The sequence below is a fragment of the Ambystoma mexicanum genome, chromosome 5q, assembly GCF_040938575.1.
Source record: "Ambystoma mexicanum isolate Mex_15411 chromosome 5q, UKY_AmexF1_1, whole genome shotgun sequence".
In the NCBI taxonomy this organism is placed as follows: domain Eukaryota; kingdom Metazoa; phylum Chordata; class Amphibia; order Caudata; family Ambystomatidae; genus Ambystoma; species Ambystoma mexicanum.
This window is the reverse complement of record NC_090933.1, coordinates 1,342,210,479-1,342,234,567: the sequence shown is the minus strand read 5'-3', so window position 1 is coordinate 1,342,234,567 and position 24,089 is coordinate 1,342,210,479. Positions and strand designations below refer to the sequence as shown.

The window sequence follows — 24,089 nt, the reverse complement described above, 5'->3', positions numbered from 1 at the left end:
CTTATACATTTGCGGTAAGTGAGGTGGTAGTAAGGTTGGTGGAGCACATAGAAACAACTTGCCACTGAGACTGACGGCAGTGGCACATAGTGGGCTTGGAAACACACATAGGGTGCATTTGCGTGCACCCTTTACACGAGCCCTCAATATGGTTGCATTTGTCTTTATTTGCACTCTAGCAGCATTAATTCGGTTATGGCGCGGGACCGTGGGGTGTAATCTTTTCAATGACACACATAACAAAAACCCCCCGGGACGCTTTTACTATTTGTACATAACTGCAGTGTTGTGGGTGCTTCCTTCCTAATGTCATATGAGCACACATTCTGCCATATTTATACATTTTACAGGTCTTTTAGTAAGAGAGGTTGTGGACAGAACGCTTCCATCGCAGGTAGTTTTCTCATTAGTATTTGACAACTTTGCTTTTGTCAAAAGACCGTTTTACAGTTCTTTTTCCACCCAGGCCCTGCTGGCTGGGTCATGCTGGGAGCAGCGATACACTGCGGAAGGTGAAATGTTACAGTGTTTGTATCTTACACTAGCTCATGTCCGTCTTGTTCGTGGGAACGGGCTCTCAGCGGATCTGCCAGAGAGCTGTGGCCACAGGGATAATTGAAACTCCCCAAAGGTGGGGGCCGCGCTGCGGTGCGCAGAGCCCAACAATCTCTATTAGACAAAATGGTTTCCGAGGCCTAGCTAAATTCAGCAGGTTTGGTCAATGTCTTAGGCAGGTGACCCATCCACCACCTGGGCCCTGGTGGTAAGGAGGGGACCCCTGACGAGCCATGGCCCTCACCGGGGGAGAGGGTGCAGGGGAGGGGGGGTCTTTTGGACCAATCCTCCCCTACAATCTCTTTTGGTCTTTGGGATAGGGATTTGTTGGAGCACCTTTACTTTCTCTGCCTGTGGTTGTATTAGGCCATTCCCAATCAAAACTCTCAGGTACTTCACTGCAGATTTGGCCAGATGACATTTCTGAGAATTAGCTCTTAACCCAGCTCTCCTAATGGCATGGGTGATGGAGTACAGGTGATGAACATGCTTGGACCAACTATCGCTATGAACGACTGTAGTGCAGGGTATAGTTTTAGTACTTTATCCATTAGTCATTGAAAAGTGACTGGGGCTCAGTGAAGACCAAAGGGTAAGACCTTGAACTGGAATAGGCCTTGTGGCGTTGAAAAGGCAGTTTTTCCCTGCCAGCTGGATTTAACTTGCCAGTAACCCTTTGTTAAGTCTAGCATTGATATAAACTTGGCTGAACCCAACTTTTCAATCAGATCGTCAAGCCTTGGTATAGGATAGTTGTTAAATACCGAAATAGAGTTTCATTTTCGGAGGTCTATACAGAAACGCCAGGATGGTGAGGCTTTGCGACTTAAACAATAGGGGAGGACCAAGGACTTTCAGTGGGTTCGATGATATCCGCCTGGAGCATTTCCTCTAGCTCCATCTTGATGATTTTTTTTTCTTTTTCTTTTTCGGGCTTTGGGAATTCTAAAGGGTTTTAAATTAATGGTCTTCCCTACTGGGTTTCGAAAGTAATGGAAGAAATCTGTCAGCCTGTCTGGTTGTTCTGAAAATACCTCTGGGAACTGAGACAGCAGCTTGATAATGTTGGTATGTTGGGAAAGTGATAGATCGGGAGAAACGAATGTGTTTCTATGATCAGAGTCAGTAAGGAAGGGGGCAATAGTAACAGTGGTATCCATATTATGGTCCATCTTCCACTCCTTGTGCAAGTTGGCATGATACACTTGAGTTTTTTTACGTCTATCGGGTCGGGCGATAAGGTAATTCAAAGGGCCTTTTTTTCCAAGACTTCATAGGGACCGTACCATTTTGAAATCAGGTTACATCATGTTTATCGTAGACAGCTCATTGATGTTCTTCAGCTTGTCCCAGATTTTTTCTTAAGATTTCTCACTGTCATATGGGTTCTCAGTTTCTGTGTCATTTGGGAAATTGGTAGAAGAGCCTCCCCTCTTTCTTTCCACCTCTCTTTCAGCATGTCTAACACACCCCGGGTATCCCTCCGATATAGTAGTTGAAATGGGGAACAGCTCTGGGAAGCTTGTGGGGATTTCCTGACTGTGAACAATGTCTAGGATATCTTGACATCCCAATGTTTCCCCATCTGGGTCCACCAGTAGCTGCAATGTTCTTTTTAACGTCTGGTTGAAACGTTCTACCAAACCATCTGTCTGGGGATGGTAGACCGACGTTCTTGTTTTGATATTAACCAATTGTTTTACCTCTTGCATTAATCGAGACATGAAGGTAGTGCCTTGATCTGTGAGGATCTGCTTTGGAAATCCTACTCTCCATAGGGAGGGCAATAGGTGTTTTAATATTTGCTTTGTGGTGATGTTACACAGGAGAAAGGCTTCTGGATAACGAGTAGCATAATCCATGATCACCAGCATAAACAGTTTCCCAATTTAGAAGTCTCTAGTGGGCCTATGATATACATCACTGTTCTGGAGAACGGAATGTCGATGATAGGTAAGGGTTGTAATGGGGCTATCGGAACTGGAGTTACAGAGGTTTTTGCCAGATCTCACAGGTCAGAACAACATTTTTAACATCAGTGAAAACTCCCAGCCAGTAGAACTTGAGAAATTTCAGACTTTGGGTTTTTCGCTGATTCCCCGATTTAGTGGTTTTAGCATCATTGGACGGGCGCACTAACCACTATGAAGTCTTCGTGGTCATGTTACCACCAGGATACAGATTGCTGCCTCCATCTCTCCTCACTGCATGTAGACGCTGGGCCAAGTGAGGGTGTGGAAGTAAGGAAATCGACACAGGTCATATGTTTCTTGTTAAAGACTTTTAGTTTAAATAAGAAACCGGGTTGGGAAAATGCCCATCTTTCCCTAAGACTAAGCAGGGATTACCTACCTCCAAAATAAAAACAATTTAAGGTACCCGTTAGGGGTACCTACCTTACACCCATGGGTTCTTCTTTATGGTTTTTGGGACAGATGTCCCTTTTACCCACATGAAAATCATAAAATTAAGGGTCATTTTGGGGCTCTCTCTTCCTCTAGTTTTCGGACTCCTTGTTCTCTAATAGGGAAATATTTCTTCTCTTCTGGTTCTTTGGGTGTAGGTTTAAAGGGTTTTGGAATCATGTCTGATGAGTAACTCTTATTCCCTATCTTCCCATCTAACTGAGGTGTAGGACGAGGGCTAGTCTTGGTTTCTCGTCGCATTTCATCTGTCTTATTTAAGACCCTTAGGTTTTTATTGGCCTCTGCAATGTGCAGTTTCTACAGTAGTTATCACTGTGGGCTTATTTAGTTGTAGATCTGCTTTCTGTAAATAGGGTGGCAAACTCTCTACAAACTGTTCTAAGGCCAGGGTTTCTAACACTTCGGGAAGGGTTTTCTTGCCTAACCAGAGAGACAGTGTATTCTGAACCAGGGCCCCTAATTCTATTGCGTTTTCTCCCAGTGTCAGTTTAATAGCCCAGAATGTATTCCTATAGAAATTCTGTTTGGCAGACTCTCTGTAATAAACCTTGTTTGTTTTCATTAAAGGTAGTTGTCCCTGCAGATTCAGGCTTTGGTAGGCAGTCTGTGTTTTTCCCTTCAACCGGGTAGCTAAATAGCAAGTTACTGTTAGGACCCATTGCATATTGACAGTTTTGCAGCGTCTGCTAGAGGTCGTCCCTTAAAGAGAAGCCTTTGGTGACCAATAGGAATTTGGCATTTCTGTAATATCATTCAGAACAAGTCCATGTCAGACTAAGCACAGGGAGTTTCGGGCACCTCCCTCACATCCTGTCCACCCCAGACACTTGGGCGACAGAGGAGGGCTTCAGCACTGAAGCCCGCCAAAGGCCAACGAACAAAGGGACCAAACCTGGATTGGCACGCAGAAACAAACACAAGAAGGACCTTTCCTAAAAGAAATGGTGAAAAAAGATGACCGGAGCCTGTTTTTACAGATAGGTCTTGGGCGCCATATTGAAAAACATGGCTGACCTGATTTTTAGCTACTGTTGTTAGCGGTCGGGAAAAATCATGGTAGTTTGATCTAAACCACTGCCACCAGCCATTTAAAGTAGGAAAGGGTAACATTTTACTGTTACATGAGTTTTTTGACTCAGGGGAAGCTAGCCAACCCCTCCAGCACTCCATGAGAAGATAGTGTGTGCTGGGTCAGTAAACTTAAGGGACTAGTAAAGTCAATTTAACTTTACAGGCCTTGGAGAGACCGTAGTCACAATTGGGAAAAAAGCAGGCCACTGCTAGAGAAGGCTGAGCAGAGGGGGCATTTATGGGAAGGAGTAGGTCCTTTGAAAGAGCGAAGCCAAAGAAAGACCAGGTTCTCAGATAGGAGATGGAAACACAATCCCCTTAAGACATATCAATGCCTAGCTGATGACATGAGACAGAAGTACAAAAAGGTTACTTGCCTGTAACTATAGCACTCCAGCGTTAGCACTGCATTCATATGACGAGCAAACCCAATCGTCAAGTATTCCACGCCGGATGGCGTGAAATATTAAAACCGTAAGTGTCAATGAAAGACCAGTAATGCTGAAGTATTGGTATCTTTCATAGACTGGAATTCTTTCAAAATTCCCCATCATGATGGGATCCCTTGGTGACAAAGACATTAAAAGTAAGTGCATCTATAAAAGATCCAATGCTGGAGAGAAACAAGAACATTCAGAAGTGGTTAATAATGCAGTGAGGGAGCAGGCGAACGATGCAGACGTGATCTTGCATCTCTCCTGTGCCGCCAGCCAGATCCTGTAGATATCCTGTTATAATTATCAACCTGAGAGGGCCAAAACCGCTTCAGCGACGCAAGGAAGACTGCTGCACTGACCTGCTGACTCCGGACCGAAATCGGTGCAGAAACTCCCGGCTACGACGCCTGAAAGAAGCGGGCCCCATACTGCTTAAGACTAACAAAATGGCCGCTGCACACAGCAGCTGAGTTGAGGGCGCCGCACGTCTGCGTAGGATCCACCCTGAGATGAAGATCCACATCATCGGCGAGGCAGCGAGCGGAGAGCCATGGATGCGGACTCTGGACTGCTGTGAGCGGGGGTGCTGGGAGATGGCGGTCGCCGCTGCTGCCTGCTCCCTCTCCGTGTGTCGGTGCTGCCTCCCGCCCACGCAAACGGCTGGAAGACCCCAGGTCCCAATGGCTTCACACTCGACTTTTGAAAAAAATTAAATCATCTAGATATATCCACTCATCTGCTCAACATGTTTGAGCACTCCCTAATAAAGGGCAAGCTCCCGCCAGACCTTCCCAAGGCCACCATTATAGTGATCCTCAAAAAGGACAAACCCCCAGACGAATGCAGCTCCTACAGGCCCATATCCCTAATCAACAGTGAAGCTAAAATATCAGCCAAACTACTAGCTAATAGACTACAAACGGACATCACAGCATTGATCCATCCGGATCAATGTGGCTTCATGCCTCAAAGGTCAACAAGAATGAACATTCGCAGGTTGCACCTGGCGCTGGAGAGAGCACCCGCCCTACAACAATCACTGGCACTATTAGCCATAGACTTTGAAAAAGCCTTTGATTCAGTTTATTGGGAGGCTTTATGGGCAATAATGCGAAAGATGCAATTTGGGGAACCATTTATAAAATGGGTACAGCTCCTTTGCAACAACCCACTAGCAGAGGTAAGAGTGAACGGATGGCCCTCGCGCAATATCCAACTGGGAAAAGGCACCAGGCAAGGGTGCCCGCTCTCGGCAATGTTGTTCGTATTAATAATAGAACCGCTAGCAGTCATTCTGCGGGGCACGGCCACGTGGACTGGCTTCCGATGGAACACAGATTGGGAGTACAAGATATCCCTCTACGCAGACGACCTTCTAGTATATCTGGGCGATCCGGCAATCTCCTGCCCTATAGTCACTCAAATACTGATAAACTATGGAACCTTCTTTCAGGTCCCAGCGCTGGTCTCCTGCAGGAGCAGATGAATAGCCCGCCTCGTCCCTCAAACCAGTATACCCAACAATCAATTAAACAATTATTGGATTGCCCAGAGTGGGGGAAAAGGGGAATTTGGAGAAAATAACAAATGGTCCGGATAACACTGGATTCCTTAACTGCTTAACACTTCGGATCTCTGGATACCTGCAATGATATAACAACAATTTAACTCCGAGTTAAACTTCTCTAACTTTTTCCCAAAAAAATATGTATATATACCTTCCCAAAACCCCTTAGTTACCTGACTGTCTCTGTTAATTTACAGAGAGACTCTTGAAAGAATTTTCTTTATAATTAACTTTACTTTTCTCAAATGGATGCATTTAGATTTCTATCAATCTCTTTAGAATCATCTGGGGAGCGCTGCCCCTGACACTGTTAGGCAGGGCAGCGCTCTTCAAGATGCTGGCCCTATCCCGGTTCTTATACATCCTCCAAAACGCCCCTCTGCACATCCCCACTGCAGAATTCCATAAAATAGATAGATCAACACGTAAACTCCTGTGGGGTGGGAAACACCCGAGGATAGCCCTCAAAACCCTCCAACGTTCAGTCTGGGAGGGGGGAATAGGGCTCCCGAACGTCCAAATCTACTACTGGGCGACCCAAATGGCGACGGTAAACGACATGTTACATGGTAACCCATTAATCCCCCATATAAGGGCCAAAATAGCTGCAAGACATGATGTGTCCCCGATTGAAAGCCTCTACAACCGGCAGAAGTGCCCTCCCAAATGCACAATAGTAGCGCATACAGCCCAAGTATGGAAGGAAATACATAAATACATAGGCTGGGACAACAAAATCACCCCAGTCCAGCCCATCTGGAATAATGCCCACCTTACAGGTGTCAGTAACCTCCCAAAATGGCCAAACTGGGTAGCAGCCAGTATACAAACCATCCAGCAAATATATGTAAACAATCAGATAATACAGTTTGCCGAGATCTCGACAACATACGATCTTCCAGCCACCGAAAATTACCACTATGGACAACTACAACATGCACTTACCGAACAAAGGGCCCAGCTGTCGGACATGCTGGAGTGTACGCCCATAGAAAGAAACATAGTTATAGACAGTGTGAAGAGCAAGGTCACATCTACCATGTATAATGCTATCTCCTCGTTTGCCACGAAAGAACTGTTGAGCCTGAAAACAAAATGGGAAAGAGACGTGGGCCCAATATTATCCGAAGAAGGGATCTCGACTCTGATGTATCCTAGGGACACTGCAATCTCGGCAAGAATCAGACTCATCCAGCTGAAAATACTTCACAGAATATATTACCCCCGAGTAGCATTGTACAACTGGGGTAAAACGACTGACCCCAAATGCCTACGCTGCAAACAAGAGGAAGGAAACTTCTACCACATCCTGTGGCAATGTACACGAACACAAAACTTCTGGCTTAAATGTAGTGAACGAATCAAGGGTCATGTGCAGACCAATCCCAACAGACCCCAAACTCCTTCTCCTGGGAATTGAAGAGGAAGGGGATATGTTTCGCTTCGAAAAGCTGCTACTCTCAACATCCACAGGCCTAGCCAAAAGAAACATAGCGCAACTGTGGGGCTCAGAAACAACTCCAAAGTATGATCAATGGATATCAGACGTAGATGCTATCATTCTAATGGAACGCCGAGTCTACCAAGCTAGAGGCTGCCCGGGTAAGGCAGACAAAATCTGGGGGAAATGGGAACAGATGCTGTAAGTCATGCACAGAACAAACTAATGGACCTTGGGGCACAACCTTGCCGCGGTCACAGAATACAATATCATCACCTGTCACCACTTGAATGAGACAAACAAGAGAGTGTCAATTGTTATTGTTATTTTAATTCTATCTGTATCTTATTTAATCTGTGTTTCTATATATGTATAGATCCATGCAGTACCTGTTCACACTGCTCTACCATTTGTATGCACGGTTATACGGTTGTGTATTGAACGTCTTTGTATTATGGGATGAAAATGCAATAAAAATGTGTTAAAAAAAATAATGCAGTGAGAGCATCTGCAGAGACAACAAAATAAAAGCGGGTGCTCATGCTTGCAAAAGGTATACACCACAAAGACAGGAAGTGGTACGCCACAGTGGCTGCTTACCTGCAGAAACATGATCTCACGGAACGTTCTCTAGAACAAAAAAATTGAATAATTGTTACCACATATACTTAGTACATGAGAGAGAAGGCACACTAAAAGTGTCTCAGCTACATGAGAACTGGAGCAGGAAAGCATGCATACATTAGAACAATTATAACTGGTGTAAAATGCTTCTTGAGTGTGCATAGCTGTGTCATGTTTATCTTAGTGTCACAGACATACTATCCCGTACCCATCTCATGCACTAGGCACTTAGAGGCATGGCTCTCCCCATTACCAGCAGCTTGGAGTCAAAACCATGCAATTCCCTCAACCAACTATGTACCTTCAAACCATCTCGACAATGATGACCCACAGCTTACAGTTATAGCCACCCGTTACTCGCAGGTTAACGTCAAACGGATCACCTTACTTGGGGTCAAGACCTTTCTTTCTAGTTCCATTTAGAGTCAAACACACCTATCTCTAGGAAGATCATGTTACAGGCAAAACATCCTCCAATTGTCCAAGCAAAGCAGTGTCTTAATAGCTGGCGCACCTCACCTGGGCATCGGTCCGGTTCCTAAAAGCATCAAATATTTTCTTAACGGCTACAATTTCTCCCGTCCGTCGGTCGATTCCCTTCCAAACAATGCCATAGGCCTGAGGAGGAAACCATAATCGAACAATCTTTTGAATATAGCAGAAAAATGCATAAAATCAGCCGATTGTTGTGAATAGCTGTTCTTGCTGAGGTGAACGGTTGGGTTGTTAAGCTGAAGGCAAGCATATAGTTTGGCTGGAGAGAAATAGGTTCTGCTATGGTTGTGGAGGTGAATGGGTGGTCTTGACTTGCACCCATTCACTTCTGCAGGTGAAAGGTTGATCTTACAGAGATGAATGGGAAGCCTTCCTGGAGGTGCATTGGAGGTCTTCTGGGAGATGATGAGGTGGGCGAATAGGTGGATTTGCTGGAGGTGAATGGGTCGTCATGCCACTGGAGGCGACAAGTCATGTGTCAGAAGGTGAATTTGTGGTCTTCCTAGAGATGAATGGGCTGCTTTTATTTTATTAGAAATGGTTATCTTGCCTGAGGTGATAGGATTGTGCTTCTACATGTGAAAGTGTGGCCATGCCCTGCTGACCAGCTTCCAATCTCTACTAGAAAAGGCCCATAGAGAAAAGACCAGGCACAAAAGTAATTCAGAGTTCTGCCCCCACTATAAATGGTAAAGTATCAGACAACTAGGTCACCCATCCCTTCACCCTTTGTCTTATTCTGTGGATCCAAAGAGTATAAACCACCACTGTGTTTTTCTTAGGTCTCAAAGGATGGAACAATGCCACCTCAACAGTGTGCGAACTCCACAAGTTGCAAGCCATTGCGTTGAACACTTATTCACTTTAAATCCATCTGCATTACGCATCACACGTCAACAAACTATGCCCCACAACTTCCTCACGGCCAAGTTCCTGAATTACACCCCACCAGATGTCTTTGTTTCTCTGCCAATCATTGCCTTTTAATGCTCTTGCGTGCACAGCCATGATTCCACAGCTGGTCTTGAGCAGTACGCAGACAACCTCTAACAATAACACTGATTCCAGTGGCACTACTTTCTCACACCTTAGATTCAACACAGGGATTACCTTGGTAGTGAATAGTACAAGGCATCAGCACCATCGCAATGCTATAGGGAAAGCGTAAGGAATCTAGATCCCTGAGGGAGATCCTTATACGGGAAGGATTGAGAGTCCCAAAGTGTAGGGAGCTGCAGGCAGAAAGAGAATAGGTTGTTTGCATAATATGATGTGAACGCCATAAAGACAAACAAAACATTGGTGCATGCCCTGGTCGACAGGCGGAAAGGGAACTGCTCTTAGGCGCCATGCACAATCACAATATCTTACACATCTATGCTGATGAAGTTAGGCCGCAGCACTTTCCACCCAATTTTGCAGGCAACTTTGAATGGGAATCTTGGAGCAGCAAAGAACTGCCAAGCTGTACATGTAAACACAAGACGTGCAAAGCTAAGCACTAGGGAATTCTAGAAAGAGCAGAGGGTCCAGTACCAATAGGAGTGATTGAAAATGTCCAAATAAAATCGTGTATAGCACACTAACAGAAATGAAGAAAAGTACAAGTCTAGTAAAAATAGAGATAGTAAAAATAAAGACATCTGGTCATTCTTTATACAGAAGAAGTGCATACTTCCTCTTTCAGAATTTGGTAATTTTTACAAGTATTCGCAGAAGCAATAAAGAATAATAAATATAATGTAAGATAATATTAAGCTTCATAAATCTTTACAAAATACATGGTGGATAATTTGTGTGACGATAAGTTAAATAAAAGGATTAGAAAATGAGGACAAAAAGTGAAAGAAATTAAAGTAAGAGGACACGGGTAGTATAGCTCCGTAGCAATGCACTCGTCTTGGAAGCCAGACGACGCAGAGCAACACAGGCTTGAATCCCGGGTCCATGCTTAGAAACCTCTTAGGTGTTAAGCGCGTTATAAAAAACCAATTATAATATAATATAATAAAGGAAGGGTTGGGTGCGGGAGGCGCTTGATACAGCTGCCTTTTGTCTAGTGTGTGTCAGCTGCATGATAATGTTTTGTTCCGCTGCGACGTTAGGGTTATCCTGCTTGCGGAGGGTAGGTTACGTATAATCACGATAGCATAATGTGGTCAAGCTTGCTTACAACCAAGAGACTGCACTTACGGCTAACCTGCGCTGGTGCATACCCCCTCCCAAGAACAGTCTCCACATCAGCACAGAGGTAATGGGTACTTCCAGACCTGCTCTCATCAACACCACAGGTGTTCAACATCTGCACTCCCTCTATGCCACTAACACCCCCTGCCCCTTAGGCCAACATGATTGGCAGATGATCGCTATGGACGACCACCTACCTTACCAAAATGCCTACATGGCTAGGGTTAATGTAGCACTAGTTGTTGTTAAGACAGTATTTCATTTTTGGAATTCTGTAAATCCCTTTTAGGGTCCCCTTAATGTTTAGCTTTTAACTTTATCTTTTTTTGATCAGCAACATATTTTTGGTGGTCTTATCGACTTCTGCTGAAGTCCCACTGTCATTGCAACCCTCTTTGCCTAATTAAGAGTATATGGTCCTGTGTTGCCCATAAGGCTCCCAGCCCAAAGGTGCCATTTTTAAATGTCTTTATTGAGTTGGATCAAATCAGACATTAAGAACAAACAGGGAGTTTCCCAACTCGATGTCAATGCATCAATACATCAACGTCCAAAATTAGAAAAACACTTTCCCAACCTCCTGCGCACCATCTCCCTCTCACCTCCCTTCCCAAGCCCTAGTAGAATGTGACCAGTAGGCAACAAAGGAGTCCTATTATTCAGAGAGCAACATTGGAGCACAAAAATGAATGCAGTCTGTTTAATGCAGTCTCATTGTGGTTTTATCGTCCAAGGGGTAAAGCAATCCATCTAACAACGTTGCCCATTCAGTTCTGTTCCACACAGCTGTTTGTGGATCTAGAGGCTCTGCTCGTATCGTCACTGTCAGCTCAAACTTTGCCCATTTGATATAATCTTTTGACCATTCTGATAACCTGGGGCCCTAACATGACATGGCTGTGCGCCTCTTAGCTAGTACTAAAGCCAGATCAAACATTTTATTCAACTGTGACATAGATTTACGACAGCACGTCAACAGTCATCACAGCCCACCCGGCTCCTGTATTACGTATCTTGTCTAGAACTCCTTCCCAAAAGAGGCATCCACTGCATTACAACATGGGCAGAGTGCTGATGTCAGGGGGTTTATTCTGTGTAACTTTAAGGGAGTCAAATATGTCCTTGCAGCACATTGTACTGAATTAGATTCAAACAGGTATTTCTGGACACCTTTTTAGTATACGGGCATCTCTTCTGCCATGTTACATCCTCAAACATCACACCCAGATCTAGTTCCCATTCAGCTTTAACTTTGATAATTCTCTTAATTTTTCAACAAGCAATATGCCATTAATCTTAGATATCGGGCGGCCCCGTCCCCATGGTTATAAAGATTCTCCAGTAGAGGGCTGTAAGGTGGTTCATTAGGTAGCATTTTCCAGACCTTACGTGCCAGTCCCGTCATCCCAGCGTAGACACGGAAGTGTCCCTTCCATAAATCCCTGTTCATACAAAGATCAGCGAAAGGTATGAGGAGATTTTCTATAAATACGTCCCTTCAGTTCCCAGTCTAGAAAGACCCTCCTAGCCACAACCCACAGGTAACTTGTATCCATGCTCAAAGGAATGTGGCGGGAGTACAGTTATCACAGTTTTCCTGTTCCCAAATGCGCTTGGCAGGTCTATCAGATAGCCAGGCTTCCAGTCATTATTTTGCTGCCATAAATATTCCTTCAGGGTACATGGCCTCACTATTCCAGCCAACAGCCTCAGTTGAGGGGTCACTTCAACCGAAAGCCACTGTGTGACAAACTGCAGCTACGACGGCAAAAAATATGCTTCCAAGTTCGGGATCTGTAGTCCTCTTGTGCCATATGGCTCTTGCAACAAGTTTAGAGCCAACCTTGGCCATCCTCTCATCTACAGTATGTCCCTTATGTGTGTGTTCAATTTATTAAATACAGTTGATGGATGTAATATGGCACATTGGAAAAAAAGTACAATAGTCTCGGGAGAATTTCCATTTTGGTTAGGGCTACCCTACCCATCAGTGACAAGGGCAATTTCTTCCAAACTCTGCCGGGTTCTGCACTCCGTTTATGGCTCAAAATGTGTTATCACAATGTGTAAAGTAGAGGTTACGGCAAATCTTAATGCCGAGCTATCTAAACATAACAGTTTCCCACTGAAGTGGAAAGCACAGCAAATCAGCAAGAGTGTCTGCACAAGAGCTTCTATCGGAAAAACACAAGATTTACTGTTATTGATCCGAATAACAGATAGCTGGCCAAAATGATCGATTACTTCCATGAGAGTCGACACATTTTGTGTCAGTTTGCGGGAATAACATAATATGACATCAGCGTATAGCGAAATTATATGCATCGAGTTATGTACCGTTATACCCGCTTCTGTTATGTCCCAGAAAAGCAAGCATGCAAATGTTTCCAAAGTCAACATAAAAAGGATAGGAGACAGCCCTGCCTCGTCCCTTTCACAACCTTCCAACCGTCAGAAACCATCTTACCAGTCTTCACTCTAGCTGTAACATCTGTGTATAAAAATGTAATCCAATTTAAAATTGTAGGACCAAGGTTGAATTTAATCAGATTGGTCCACATCCATTCCAGTTAACCGAATGGAAGGCCTTCTCCACGTCCAACGAGACTACTGCTCAAGGAGCCGGCAGGTTCAGCATCTGTGCAAGGACATGGTGCAGGCATCGCAAATTGTGCAACGTGTATTTACCAGGCATTGAATCAGGGTTCACGCCGAGGACCTTAACAGCGGTATTCAGCATTGATAGTGATCGATAGTAACCCAACATTTTGGGATCCTTGCAAGATTTGGGAATCAGGAATATCAACGCCTCCCTCATTGATCGTAGTAACACCCAGATCTCCATGGTATGTAGAAATAATAGCCACCCCACAAGCTCAGCACTACATCTTAAAGAATTCTGACAGAAGGCTATCTGGCCCCGGTGTATTCTGTATGCAACCCATGCTGGCAACAGTAAAGACAGACACAACTGATCACAGTTCAAGAGTGTTTATTGAACTTTATAATGGGTGAGATAAATGCCTAATCTAAACCTAAATCTAAGATGGGAGCAATCTACGACCATCAAATAATAATACGGCAGTCCTAGTGGCTTTGTGTCAAATAAAAATGCCCTATACTAAAAAAAACTATTGCCAACCCTTAACCCTAAATTACAAAAAAAAGTGTGGGATAATGTTCACCAGAAAAGAAAGAAGTATTTACAAAATGATAAGTCAGGATGGTATGGCTGGGTCTCCCTTCCTTGTGTTTTTAGCACGGGACAAGGCGGGACTTCTGAGCACAGCACATTCCTGGGTCTCACTAGTATGAGGTTACAGTTCCATTCAACGATACCAGGACCTTTAGGGGCCAAGTCTCTTTTTCCACAAAGTGTCTTGTCTTAGAAGGCCTGCTGGAAAAAAACAACAAACAAAGGTTCCTTTGGTAAAATTGCTCCTTGGGCGATTGTTCTTCGCCCTACGATCTCCCTCCGGCGGGCTCAGATCCTCCATGAAACTTGGGCCTCCCTCCGTCGGGTTCACTATGGTCTTTCAAATGTAGCCTGCAATTTCCTAGAGTCTTAATGTCGTTTTGAACAACTTCTCACTGCGGACAACCCTCGGCCGGGTTCGCTCTTGGCAGATACACAGTTCAACTTGCTTTATCACAGTACGGGATTCACTCTCGTTAGCTCTCCGCTTGGTATCCCTCTGTCGGGATCATATAGCCGCTCCAAAACACTGTTTTGGAGTTCACTCTGCTTTATCTCAACCTGTCAACTTGGGACTCCCTCTGTCTGGTTCACAACGGCCTTACTTTAACGAAGTTCACGTACCTCCAAAATAGTTCATATTTTGCTAATTTTCATCAGAAAGCTGGGTTTTCATTTTTCTAGCTGTCTTTTGGCATCCCTATGCCGGGTTCACACTTGCGTCATTTCACAATTTTCTCAGAAAGCGAGGGGGTTCCCTTCGCCTAGCTTTCCCTCGGCAATGGGCCAGAAACATTCGATTGTACAAAGGATTTGACGTGACCCTTGTAGGACCACTCTGACACCTTGCGCCACCCTCTTCTAGGGTATTCTGGTACTTGCAGTTCAAAACAGGCCCCAGTCAGAGTCTTTCGAATGAGCACCCATGTGGCGCTGGAACCCTCTGCACTTGGACCTTTTATCTGGGCTTTCTTTAATGTTCACAAACACACAAGTTCTTTGTTCCTCGGTTCCTTGCATTTATAATGCTGCCGATTGCAACCTTGGGCTCATCGCAGTTCGGTTCGCCATCAGCTCTTTCTGAGTCACCGGCTGTGCAGAACCGGTTCGCTTGTCCTGCCTCTGGAGTCAAGGACGGTACCCCGGTAGCCAGCATGCCTCCCTGCTTGGGTTATCAATACGGGAGTCCGCTGTGCACCGTCAACATCTGCTACTCCACTTGCCAGCTGTAAATCACAATCTTATGTTTTCTCCCTCCTTGTCGTCCTTTCAGGTTTCACTGTCTTTCGTCTCCATTTAAACTGCCGTTCTGGATAAGTTGCTTCCTCGTGCGGTTGACCTTGCTCGTAGCGTGCTCTCGTGCTTCGCCTTTTATCCCTGTGAGGAAGGTAAAGGGCTGTCAGGTGTGTGTGGTTATTGACAATTGCCTGGCCCATGTATTGGGGCATGTCAAAGGGTGAAGGCACGGCCCCATACACATGTCCCAATAATACAAATAATAATATTAGAAATAATAGACCCTGTCAGGGAATGAGACCAATGAGACCAAGAGATAGTTTGCAAGGATAACAAAGTCTATATAATATAATATAATAATATATAAAATGCCAGTAAAGAACTCTGATGCCCGAGAGCCCTCTGCCAAAAATTACACGGGCAGCACATTATAAAAGACAACTGCATCACTGATGACGATTTATGCTAAGACAAATGTTGTGTTGCAGGTTGGTGGGGGACCTGTAGATCAGCCTGCTCTATATGGGATGCCAGGCCCCAATTGGCTGCCGCTTCCCAGTCGATCCTGGTGCACGTGGGTCAGCTGGGCTCATCTCTGCGGTCAAGGTCAGTTCGGCGGATGTTACATTTCTAACTAACTAAGCTAAACAACAGGAACTGACAATTTGTGAAAAATGGCAAATATCTGAACATCACATGAAAGGGGGTCCTTTGAAAAGAGGGGATAATATAAGACATGCCGACCTCCACATTCAGGGCTTCATCGATACTGCAGTCCCTGCACCCAAGTGTCTCTCCTGGGGGCTTGATCTACCGTCTACCTTCCCTTGGTGCCTCATGATACGAACGGACATGTGTTGCTATTGAGAGAATATATTGCTGCTCAGGATTAGGTCTATGGTGGGTGTTCTGGAATGGCCAAGGCAAGGGGGTTAGATGTTTATCAGCATGAAAGGAATTGGGGGGTCGGGATGGATAGGCTAGGTGGGCTTGGGCCTGGCGAGGTGCAGGGTGAGGGGGAACGGGCAGATTAGTGGAGATGGATGGGCCTGTGTGCTTGTTAAGGAGAATTCTCATTCTATGGGTAATTTCCTTTACCTATAGAGTCCCCCAGCAGAGTTGCTGGATTTGAAGGGTTTGTTTCTTTTTCCTGCTAAGAGTGAGACTCTTTTTCCCACTCTTAGGCATTTTTGCTATGTGTGTTCTAGGCTATTTTTGTGTTAAATGTCTATAGGATTTTCTCGCCCCCATAGGAACCATCTTTATTCACATGTTACACAGCACCCTCCGTGCAGTGACACAGGGGTGTCGTAGCGACCCCCCAACATAGACTCCATACTCTGGGACTGACTACTGTCTCCCAGAGCATGTCAAGTTCCAATTGACTTCACTAGTCAATTTTTATGAACTAAACCAGTACAACCCATCTTACTATGGAAGTACTGGAAAGGGTTAATAGTTTTTCCCTTATGTTGATTTTCTAGGGGGTACCGTACAGTCCCTCTCTCAAAGGTTTCTGGCTGGTGGCAGTGCTTACTACGATAAATATTCAACCACAAATATTTCCCTATGGGATTTTCCCATTGTTCGAGGCTACCACTTTTTCTGACAGCCTCTAACATACCGCCAGTGCATTCTAATATTAACTTGACTCTGGTAGGTTTTATTTGCCAGAACTTTAATATAACTTCTTTCTCGTGTCTTTCTCTAAACTCCTAACCCAGGTCGGGGATCCTTTGTTCGTTTTTTTGGTGGGCTTCTGCCAAGAAGCCCTCCTTTCGGTGCCACCGAGTCTCGGGTGGGTCCATTGTGTGGGAGGGGGGAGTAGGACCCCTGGATATGGTTGCCTCAGCAACCCATGTCGCACTCTATCCTGATAGGCTGGAGGGTCTCCCACCAAGATGACCACTTCACTGTGTGAGTGACAGCTAGGCTGTATGAATGGGGATCCTTTTGCATAAAAGCAGGGTCCTGAGGACTGGAAGAGCAAGACGTTGCCACTAGAACTAAGAAGCCGAAGAGGAGAGAAGCCAAAGACATCTGCAACGACTGAACGACCGGTGAAGCCCTGCTGCAGCGTCTCACCACTTTTCTCCACACGACGAGAGAAGATCTTCATCTGCAAGAGCCTTCTTCCCTTGAGCTGGTAGGCCCAACCAGTTTGCCAATCGGCTTCCTGGACCTGTCTTGGTCAAATCGCCAGTACCCAGTACTCGGAGGCCGGATAGCCAAGCACCAGTCCACCCGGACTGCGATTTAAAGGAGTGTACCTTTTATTCGTCGGGCAGCACTGCGGCTGGTTTCATCCCTGGGTAGTGCAGTAACTCGAACCTTCCTCCATGACGAAGTCTCTCTCTCTGCTGGATCCCCCAAACTGCAGGAACTACCAGGAACATTTCATTTTAAAGGTACATTGTTCCGCCAGGCCGCCCTTTCTTCGCGGTAGCACTAAAGGTTTTTTAAATCCTTTACCTACCTGTTGGGTTGGCCGCCCCTCTCTCTTAACATTGTCTTTCACCTTCTGCATCCACCTTTTCGAAATCGTTAACCAAAGACCTGACTGCAGCTACAAGAACTTTTGCTCCTGGGCCCTTGCCCTGTACCACTGACTCTGGCACAGGCCTACTGACTCTGGCTACATTTGTTAGATCTGCCTTCTTTAGAATGATTTTCAACCCGAACTGTGTTGGTGCACCTGCTTCTGATAACTTCCCTTTTCTTCCCATTTCTAAACCTTGTGAAATGCCATTTTGCTCAGTTTTCATTTAAGTATATTCTATACTGATGCACTGTCTGCTTAAACTGGTTCACAAACATATGGGAAGTGTTGCTAGGGTGTGTAAGAAGCTATTTCTATATAACTTGTGCTTTCCCTCCCTTGTGAGAAATTGCTACAGCATCCCGTGTGTGTGCTTTGCACAGTGCCGTTTTGGTCAGTTTTCACTCGGGTTCACTTGGTCTACAATTTAACTAGGGAGTGTGTATATTTTTTCCTTGACTTTGGAACCAGCTCTATCGTCACTTTTCTTATCATGGCCTGTACTTCCTTCAGGAGCTGAGGGATGTGCAGCTACTGCCGGGCCCCCGGAAGTATCTGTGGATCTGTGTGTCCATGGGCGAAAGCATCCAGCACCCATCGGTTGGTGGAAAACTTCTGCCACTCGCTGACAAAGCCCACCATCCAGCCTTCCACTGAGGTGCATGGGTGGGGGCCCGACGTCCTGGCCGGTTCAATCTTGCTTCGGGGCCTGCGTGCCACCTTGGGAGCGATGACAGCATCGGCCACCTCCACTGAAAGCCTTGGAACGGCCTCTGCAGGCTTCCTGGGTCATGGACCGGGGAGGGTTGACGGTATGAAGAGGACCCTCCGCCGAAAACATTAGATCTCCCAAACCTCCCACTGGAGGCACAAAAGGACGGGTGGTGTTGAAGAGTGCCCAAGGCACGGCACCTTTCAGTGTCAGTCTTAATGGCCTGCAACGACTCGTCAATGGCCATCCCAAAGAGGTTGTCCCCATGGAAGGGCATGTCCAGAACCCTCGTCTGGACTTGCTGACGAAAGTTGGTGGCTTTCAGCCAGCCACGACGACGGATGCAGACACCGTTCCCCATCTGTCAGAACCCGTGTCCGCAACGTCCAGGGCCGCTTGTCATCAAGTATGAACTCCAGCAGTGGGGCCATCTTATACCACAGCTCCTTGTCGTATCTGGCCAGGATTGCAAGGGCGTTGACCGCCTTGACTGTTGACACCACCAAGTAGATTACTTTTCATCCCATGGCATCTAACTTCTTCCCCTCACTATCCAGAGGGATGGAGGATGAAGGCGAGGGGTTAGACGACTTCTTCCTTGCTGCCGCCGAGACCACTGAATCCGGGGAAGGCTGTGACCTTAGGCACTTGGGTGCGTACTCAGGCACCCTGTATATTTTCTCCAGCCGATCCCTCTTGGATGTGGCCGAGTTTTTCATCAAAGCCAGGCCTTTCTTCCAAACATCGTCCAGGAGAGGCACCGCCAAGATGGTGTTCCTCTTGGCCTCACGTCCTTGATATAGTAAACCTTCCTTCCTGGTCTCTTCCGGTGTCAGTTGGAAGAGTCTCGACGCTCTGGCGAACATGGCATGGAACCACCCTACCTCTTCCGGGGCAGAAGCCCATGGCTGCGGCGAACAGCCCGCCATGGCCATTTCGTTGTCCAGGTCTGTCCCTGTGTCTCTGGGGGTAGAGGGGACACATGTGGAGGTTGATGCGGCAGCGTAGGGTGCTGCTTCCTCTTTTTTGGCAGAGGTTCGTCCGGGGCCACAGGGGCCAGGGCCGGCGGTGTCGTCAGCAGGGTGTGCAGGGTCGAAAGGATGTCCAGCGATGCATCCCTCGGAGGGATCAAGCGGTAGGCTTACTGGGCCCTGCGCCGTCGTCGGCAGGTCTGCCGTCGTCATCGTCGTCCCCATCAGTATTTTCGCTGTTGCCGTCCCACACGTCCTGCTGGATCGTGTGTACGAATGCCTGGTCTTCCTTATCTGAGGAAGAAATATCTGTGCCCTGGATTACTGTTCAGGCCTCCTCTACCCTCCCCCCTTTTTTGCATCCCAGAAGTCCGGTTCAGCGTCAGGGATGGCATCCTCCTCTCCGGTGTCCTCTCCACTGGCTTGGCCGATGCCCAACGTCTCAGAAGCAGGGATACTCTGGGCACTGCCGGGGCTACCTTGACTGGGTCAGCCACCTTGGCCATTCGAGAGGGTGTCCGCCACCAACTCGATCGTCGACTACTTCACCTGGGCCGCCTGGGCCTTCTTGGGCAGGTTGGTCGTCTTTTCCTGCGCTTTTCTCTTCTCTGGCTTTTGCTGCAGCTTTGCCGGGTGAGCCGTTTTCCTCTTCTTTTCCTCGAGGAGGAGCTGGAGCGATGGCTGGAGATGGAGGCAGGTGGTGAAGATAAGCGCACCCTGCCTGTCGCGGGACCCGTTTGCAAGACGCTCCCTATGGAAACGGACTCGCACTGCTGGGCATTGTCTTGGGCCCCCACAGATAGAGCGTCCTCAAAGGACTTAGAAGCCCGTTCTTCGGACTGACCGGTCCTGGGTGAGGCATGCCCCTGCTTTCCGCACGGGGCGGAGGCCTTGGCGCTGAACCACACCGCCAGCCTACTGTGACGATCATTCATGGTTTATTTGGAGAACCCGAGGCAGATTTCGCAATCTGCTTCCCTGTGATCCAGATGGTGACAGTAGAGGCACTGGATGTTGGTCTTCTATAAACACATTCCGCAGTTCTGCAGCTGGAGCTGAGCTTGAAAGGGGAGCTTCCCTCCTTTTCCTCCTTCGACATGGTCTGGAGTGCAGAGTAGCCCGGAAGGCCTTCTGGAACCTTCGATGAAACTTCAACGATTCTTGCCCTTGAGGGGCGTTGAAATTCACTGACAAACGGATCCCTGCTTGTCAGCCGATGTAGAGAAAGAGCGCACAGGATCCGTTTGACAAAAATCGAACTTTTTACCGAAAAAGCACAAAAAACATAGCTCAGCTCAGAGAGCAAAACACAAGGACTACCAATGATTGAAAGTGCAGTAATAATCTGAAGATGGCTGCCAGAGAAGTGGATTAGGGAGAGGGCAGTCATTGGCTGGGGGCAGAATGACCCAGAGCTCAGTGATCGGTTTAGAGGAGAAATACAGTTTGTAAGTGAAAGTGAAACTGTTTTCTTTTACTGAGGATTCCCGGCCTGACGACAGGGAATATTCGTGAGCATGTGAATCCATGCCAGACCCCATGGTGGAGAAATGTGGTACCATATGACGGATCTACACAAAGGTTTGCAAAAAGATTTTAGATCTAGATATAAATGTTTTTCCAAAGTTTGGAGTGATGTCAAAACGGGCTAAATAAGGGGGGGTCTCAACATTTTTAGATTGCTGATAACTTTGTGGCCGTTTGACGAACGTGGACAAATGTTTTCAGAAACATAGACTTAACCTTGAATGTTTGTGCAAAGTCTAAATGGCTTTTGTCAAGTGGGGGCTAAGCTATATAACTATTGCATGTACATTTTGACACTTTTGAAAAAATAAAACATGGGAAGATTTCCAGTAAACTTGTGTATTGAGCATTGGCAAGGACCTTAAAGCATGGTTTTGCAAATGTGCACGTGTTTTATTTTTGACAAGTGTCATAATGTAGATACAAAAAATAGTGATATACCTTTGGTGACTGAGGTATAGCCTGTGGCCATGGGCAGTGGCCAGATGGTCTGTGTCATGGTATAAGGTCATGACCCGGACAATCTGGCTACTGGCCGTGACCACGAGGGACGACCAATGGGGTTAAAGCGGCCATGTCCACCAGGGACCGGCTATGTGGTAAAGCTATTCGAAAGAGGGATAAGTTTGAAAGGGAAAAGAAATCTGCTTGTGGTAACATGGTCAAAGGGTTTTCTCTGTCTTCTGCAGCACCCCCATGGAAAGGGAAGATGGACTCTGTACGGACTTACTGCCTTCCCTTTCCATGGTCACCATCTCGGAAAAGGATTTTCCTTCCTACAGCGGGTCACTGCACAGAGATGTCATTTAGGGGTTCCCTGCCTACCCTGGAAAAAAAGAACATTATTTTATTTATTTTTTAATTTTTTTACAAATTGAAGCTCCTGGGCTGTGGCCAATGCCATGTGGCTCTCTGTTTCTAGAGTAGGTGGCTTTCTTGTTCAGACTTCTTTAAACAAAAACAAAACCGGGGGTTCCACAAGTGTAACACTTTGAGCAGTGACCTTAAATAAGAAAGAATAGGAATAATAAATAATTTGTCTTTCTGGTATTCTATACAATAATTGCTAAACTCATTAAAGGTTTATTTTAGGGACACTTCAGGGGTGAGTCACTGATTTAGTATGTTCTTAAACACCTCAAATTCACAATGCAGGCAAAATACTCTAAAAAGCATTTAGAGTAGAATAAGCATCCATTTCGGACTATGTATTTTGCTTCTCGCAAGTTGCCGTTATAGCATAAAAGGCAGAGTCGACCACTAGATGAAGGAATCCGAAAAAGAACTTGGTAGACGCCTGCTGCAACTCCTGGACCGTTGCTTTGCCCGGTGAAGCCCTGCTGCGGTGCTGAAGCTCCAAGTTCGCCGCAACAGAGAAGGTCTGCAAAGACGACTTCTCCCCTCGAGGTGGTGGGACGAATCCACTCTAAAGTAAGCCACCTGGACATCCATCTCGGAGCTGGTTGAAATTTCAACAGAATGCTGCTGGAAACCGTATAGCCAGGGAGAGGAACACCAGTTTGCATGCGTTGCCTTTAAGTTGGCCAAGAGCTCCAGGAAGATCCTCCGGACTCCCAGGAAGCAGGACCGACCGAGCCTGAGCCCCCTCAATGTGCGGGACCCCAGATGCAAGGAAGGCCCATCTCGACAGCCAGAAACCATGGCGGTGCCGTATGCGGTAGACGCGAGGAGCTGAATCACCAAAGTGCCACTTATTCAAAGTTTGCCGGTTGCGGTCGGTGACCTTCCCATTGTGGTGCAGGAGTCCCCAGAAGTCCTCCCTCTTGTCCCCACGACCGAGGCCCAGGAACAACAGGATCTGCAGAGCTGCACAGGAACAGAGGTCATCAGCTGCATCTTTTTCTTCAAACCAAAAGGTATTGCAAAGTCTGAGAGAACTTAGCTCTCACTGTAGATTTGGTTGCTCTTCTACTGCACAAGTCTCCCGGTCCTACATTTGATTCTTGTTGCGTCATCAAAGACTTCTAAAAACATTGTGCAAAGACTTTCTCACCTTCAAGAACTGCTTCGGTTACATTGACTTTTGCCCATTGACATTGGCTTAGCCTGGTTCCCTGAATGACTCTTCTCTCCTCTGTTCTGTGTTGTACCTATTAGGGGGTTGCCTATTTTGGATGTAACAGTAATCTAGTAATGTCCCATAGTAATGTCCACAAGCCTCCTAGTTATTTATGTCACCTGAAGGTGGAGGAATCGGCTGCGAGTCATCCCCAATGGGAAGTTACTGAATCTAAGAAACCTAAGAGTGTGCATTTTTGAAGTGTATTTGAGTGTTGCTTTGATATTGTTCTTCTGAAGAAGGGTTGTTTAAATGACAGTAAATTAATTAATAATTGTTTTATTAAGAAACCTTGAGTATCAGTGTTTATTTGAATACTTGTCACTGTGAATCTCCCTGTAACTACATTACTGCTCACACTGACCCCTCTTGAGATAAGCCTGGCTGCTAGGCCACGCTACCAACCTGTGTAGTTCAAAATTATACCAAAGGTTGGGTCCCTATTGCCAGGAGGCTAAGGTTGTTGTAGTGCACCCTAAGGGTACTACCCCACATCTTTACCTAACACCTGAGGAAAGCTCAAACTACATTTTCCATGGCCGATGCAATTAAAATAGTGAATTTTGGTAACTTTTTCAAAATATCGAGTCAACAGATGGACACGGACATGCGTTGGTCTTTATTATTGAACGGACGCGAAAACAAACTAATTTTCACAATAGCTCAATACTTACAACATATCTTGGGATTGCAGTCTGGAGTTCAAAAGAAAGCCAAGTGAAGATACTGACGACTGGCCTAATTGATGTCGAAAGTGATAACAAGAGATCTTCTTATTGTCTCTACATTCCTTTTTTTTTTTTTTTCAATTTTATCTACTCTCTCTAGCTCTCAATTGAACTGTTATATTTTATAATTTTGTGTATCACTGAGTTTTTAAAAATGAAATGAAAAGTTTGTAACAAACTAAATCATTTTAATTAAAAAAAATGTAAAAATTCAAATAGTGCAACATGCAAGAATATGTTCTGGAGCTCACTATTTTAGCTACAAATGTTGGGTTAAAGGGATTACATGCATAAAGA

The 24,089-nt window shown here is 45.9% G+C and overlaps 1 protein-coding gene across 2 annotated transcripts in view; it reads right to left on the bottom strand.

The window, feature by feature from the left end:
* MAPK15 (mitogen-activated protein kinase 15) overlaps positions 1–24,089 on the bottom strand; it is a 396,607-nt gene that overhangs the window by 275,539 nt on the left and 96,979 nt on the right. For both annotated transcript variants that reach the window (XM_069621971.1, XM_069621972.1), the window contains 2 exons: positions 8,641–8,739; positions 8,098–8,127 (listed from right to left, as the gene is read on the bottom strand). In XM_069621971.1, the coding sequence (XP_069478072.1) occupies positions 8,098–8,127; positions 8,641–8,739 (129 nt within the window). The remainder of the gene's footprint in view (positions 1–8,097; positions 8,128–8,640; positions 8,740–24,089) is intronic.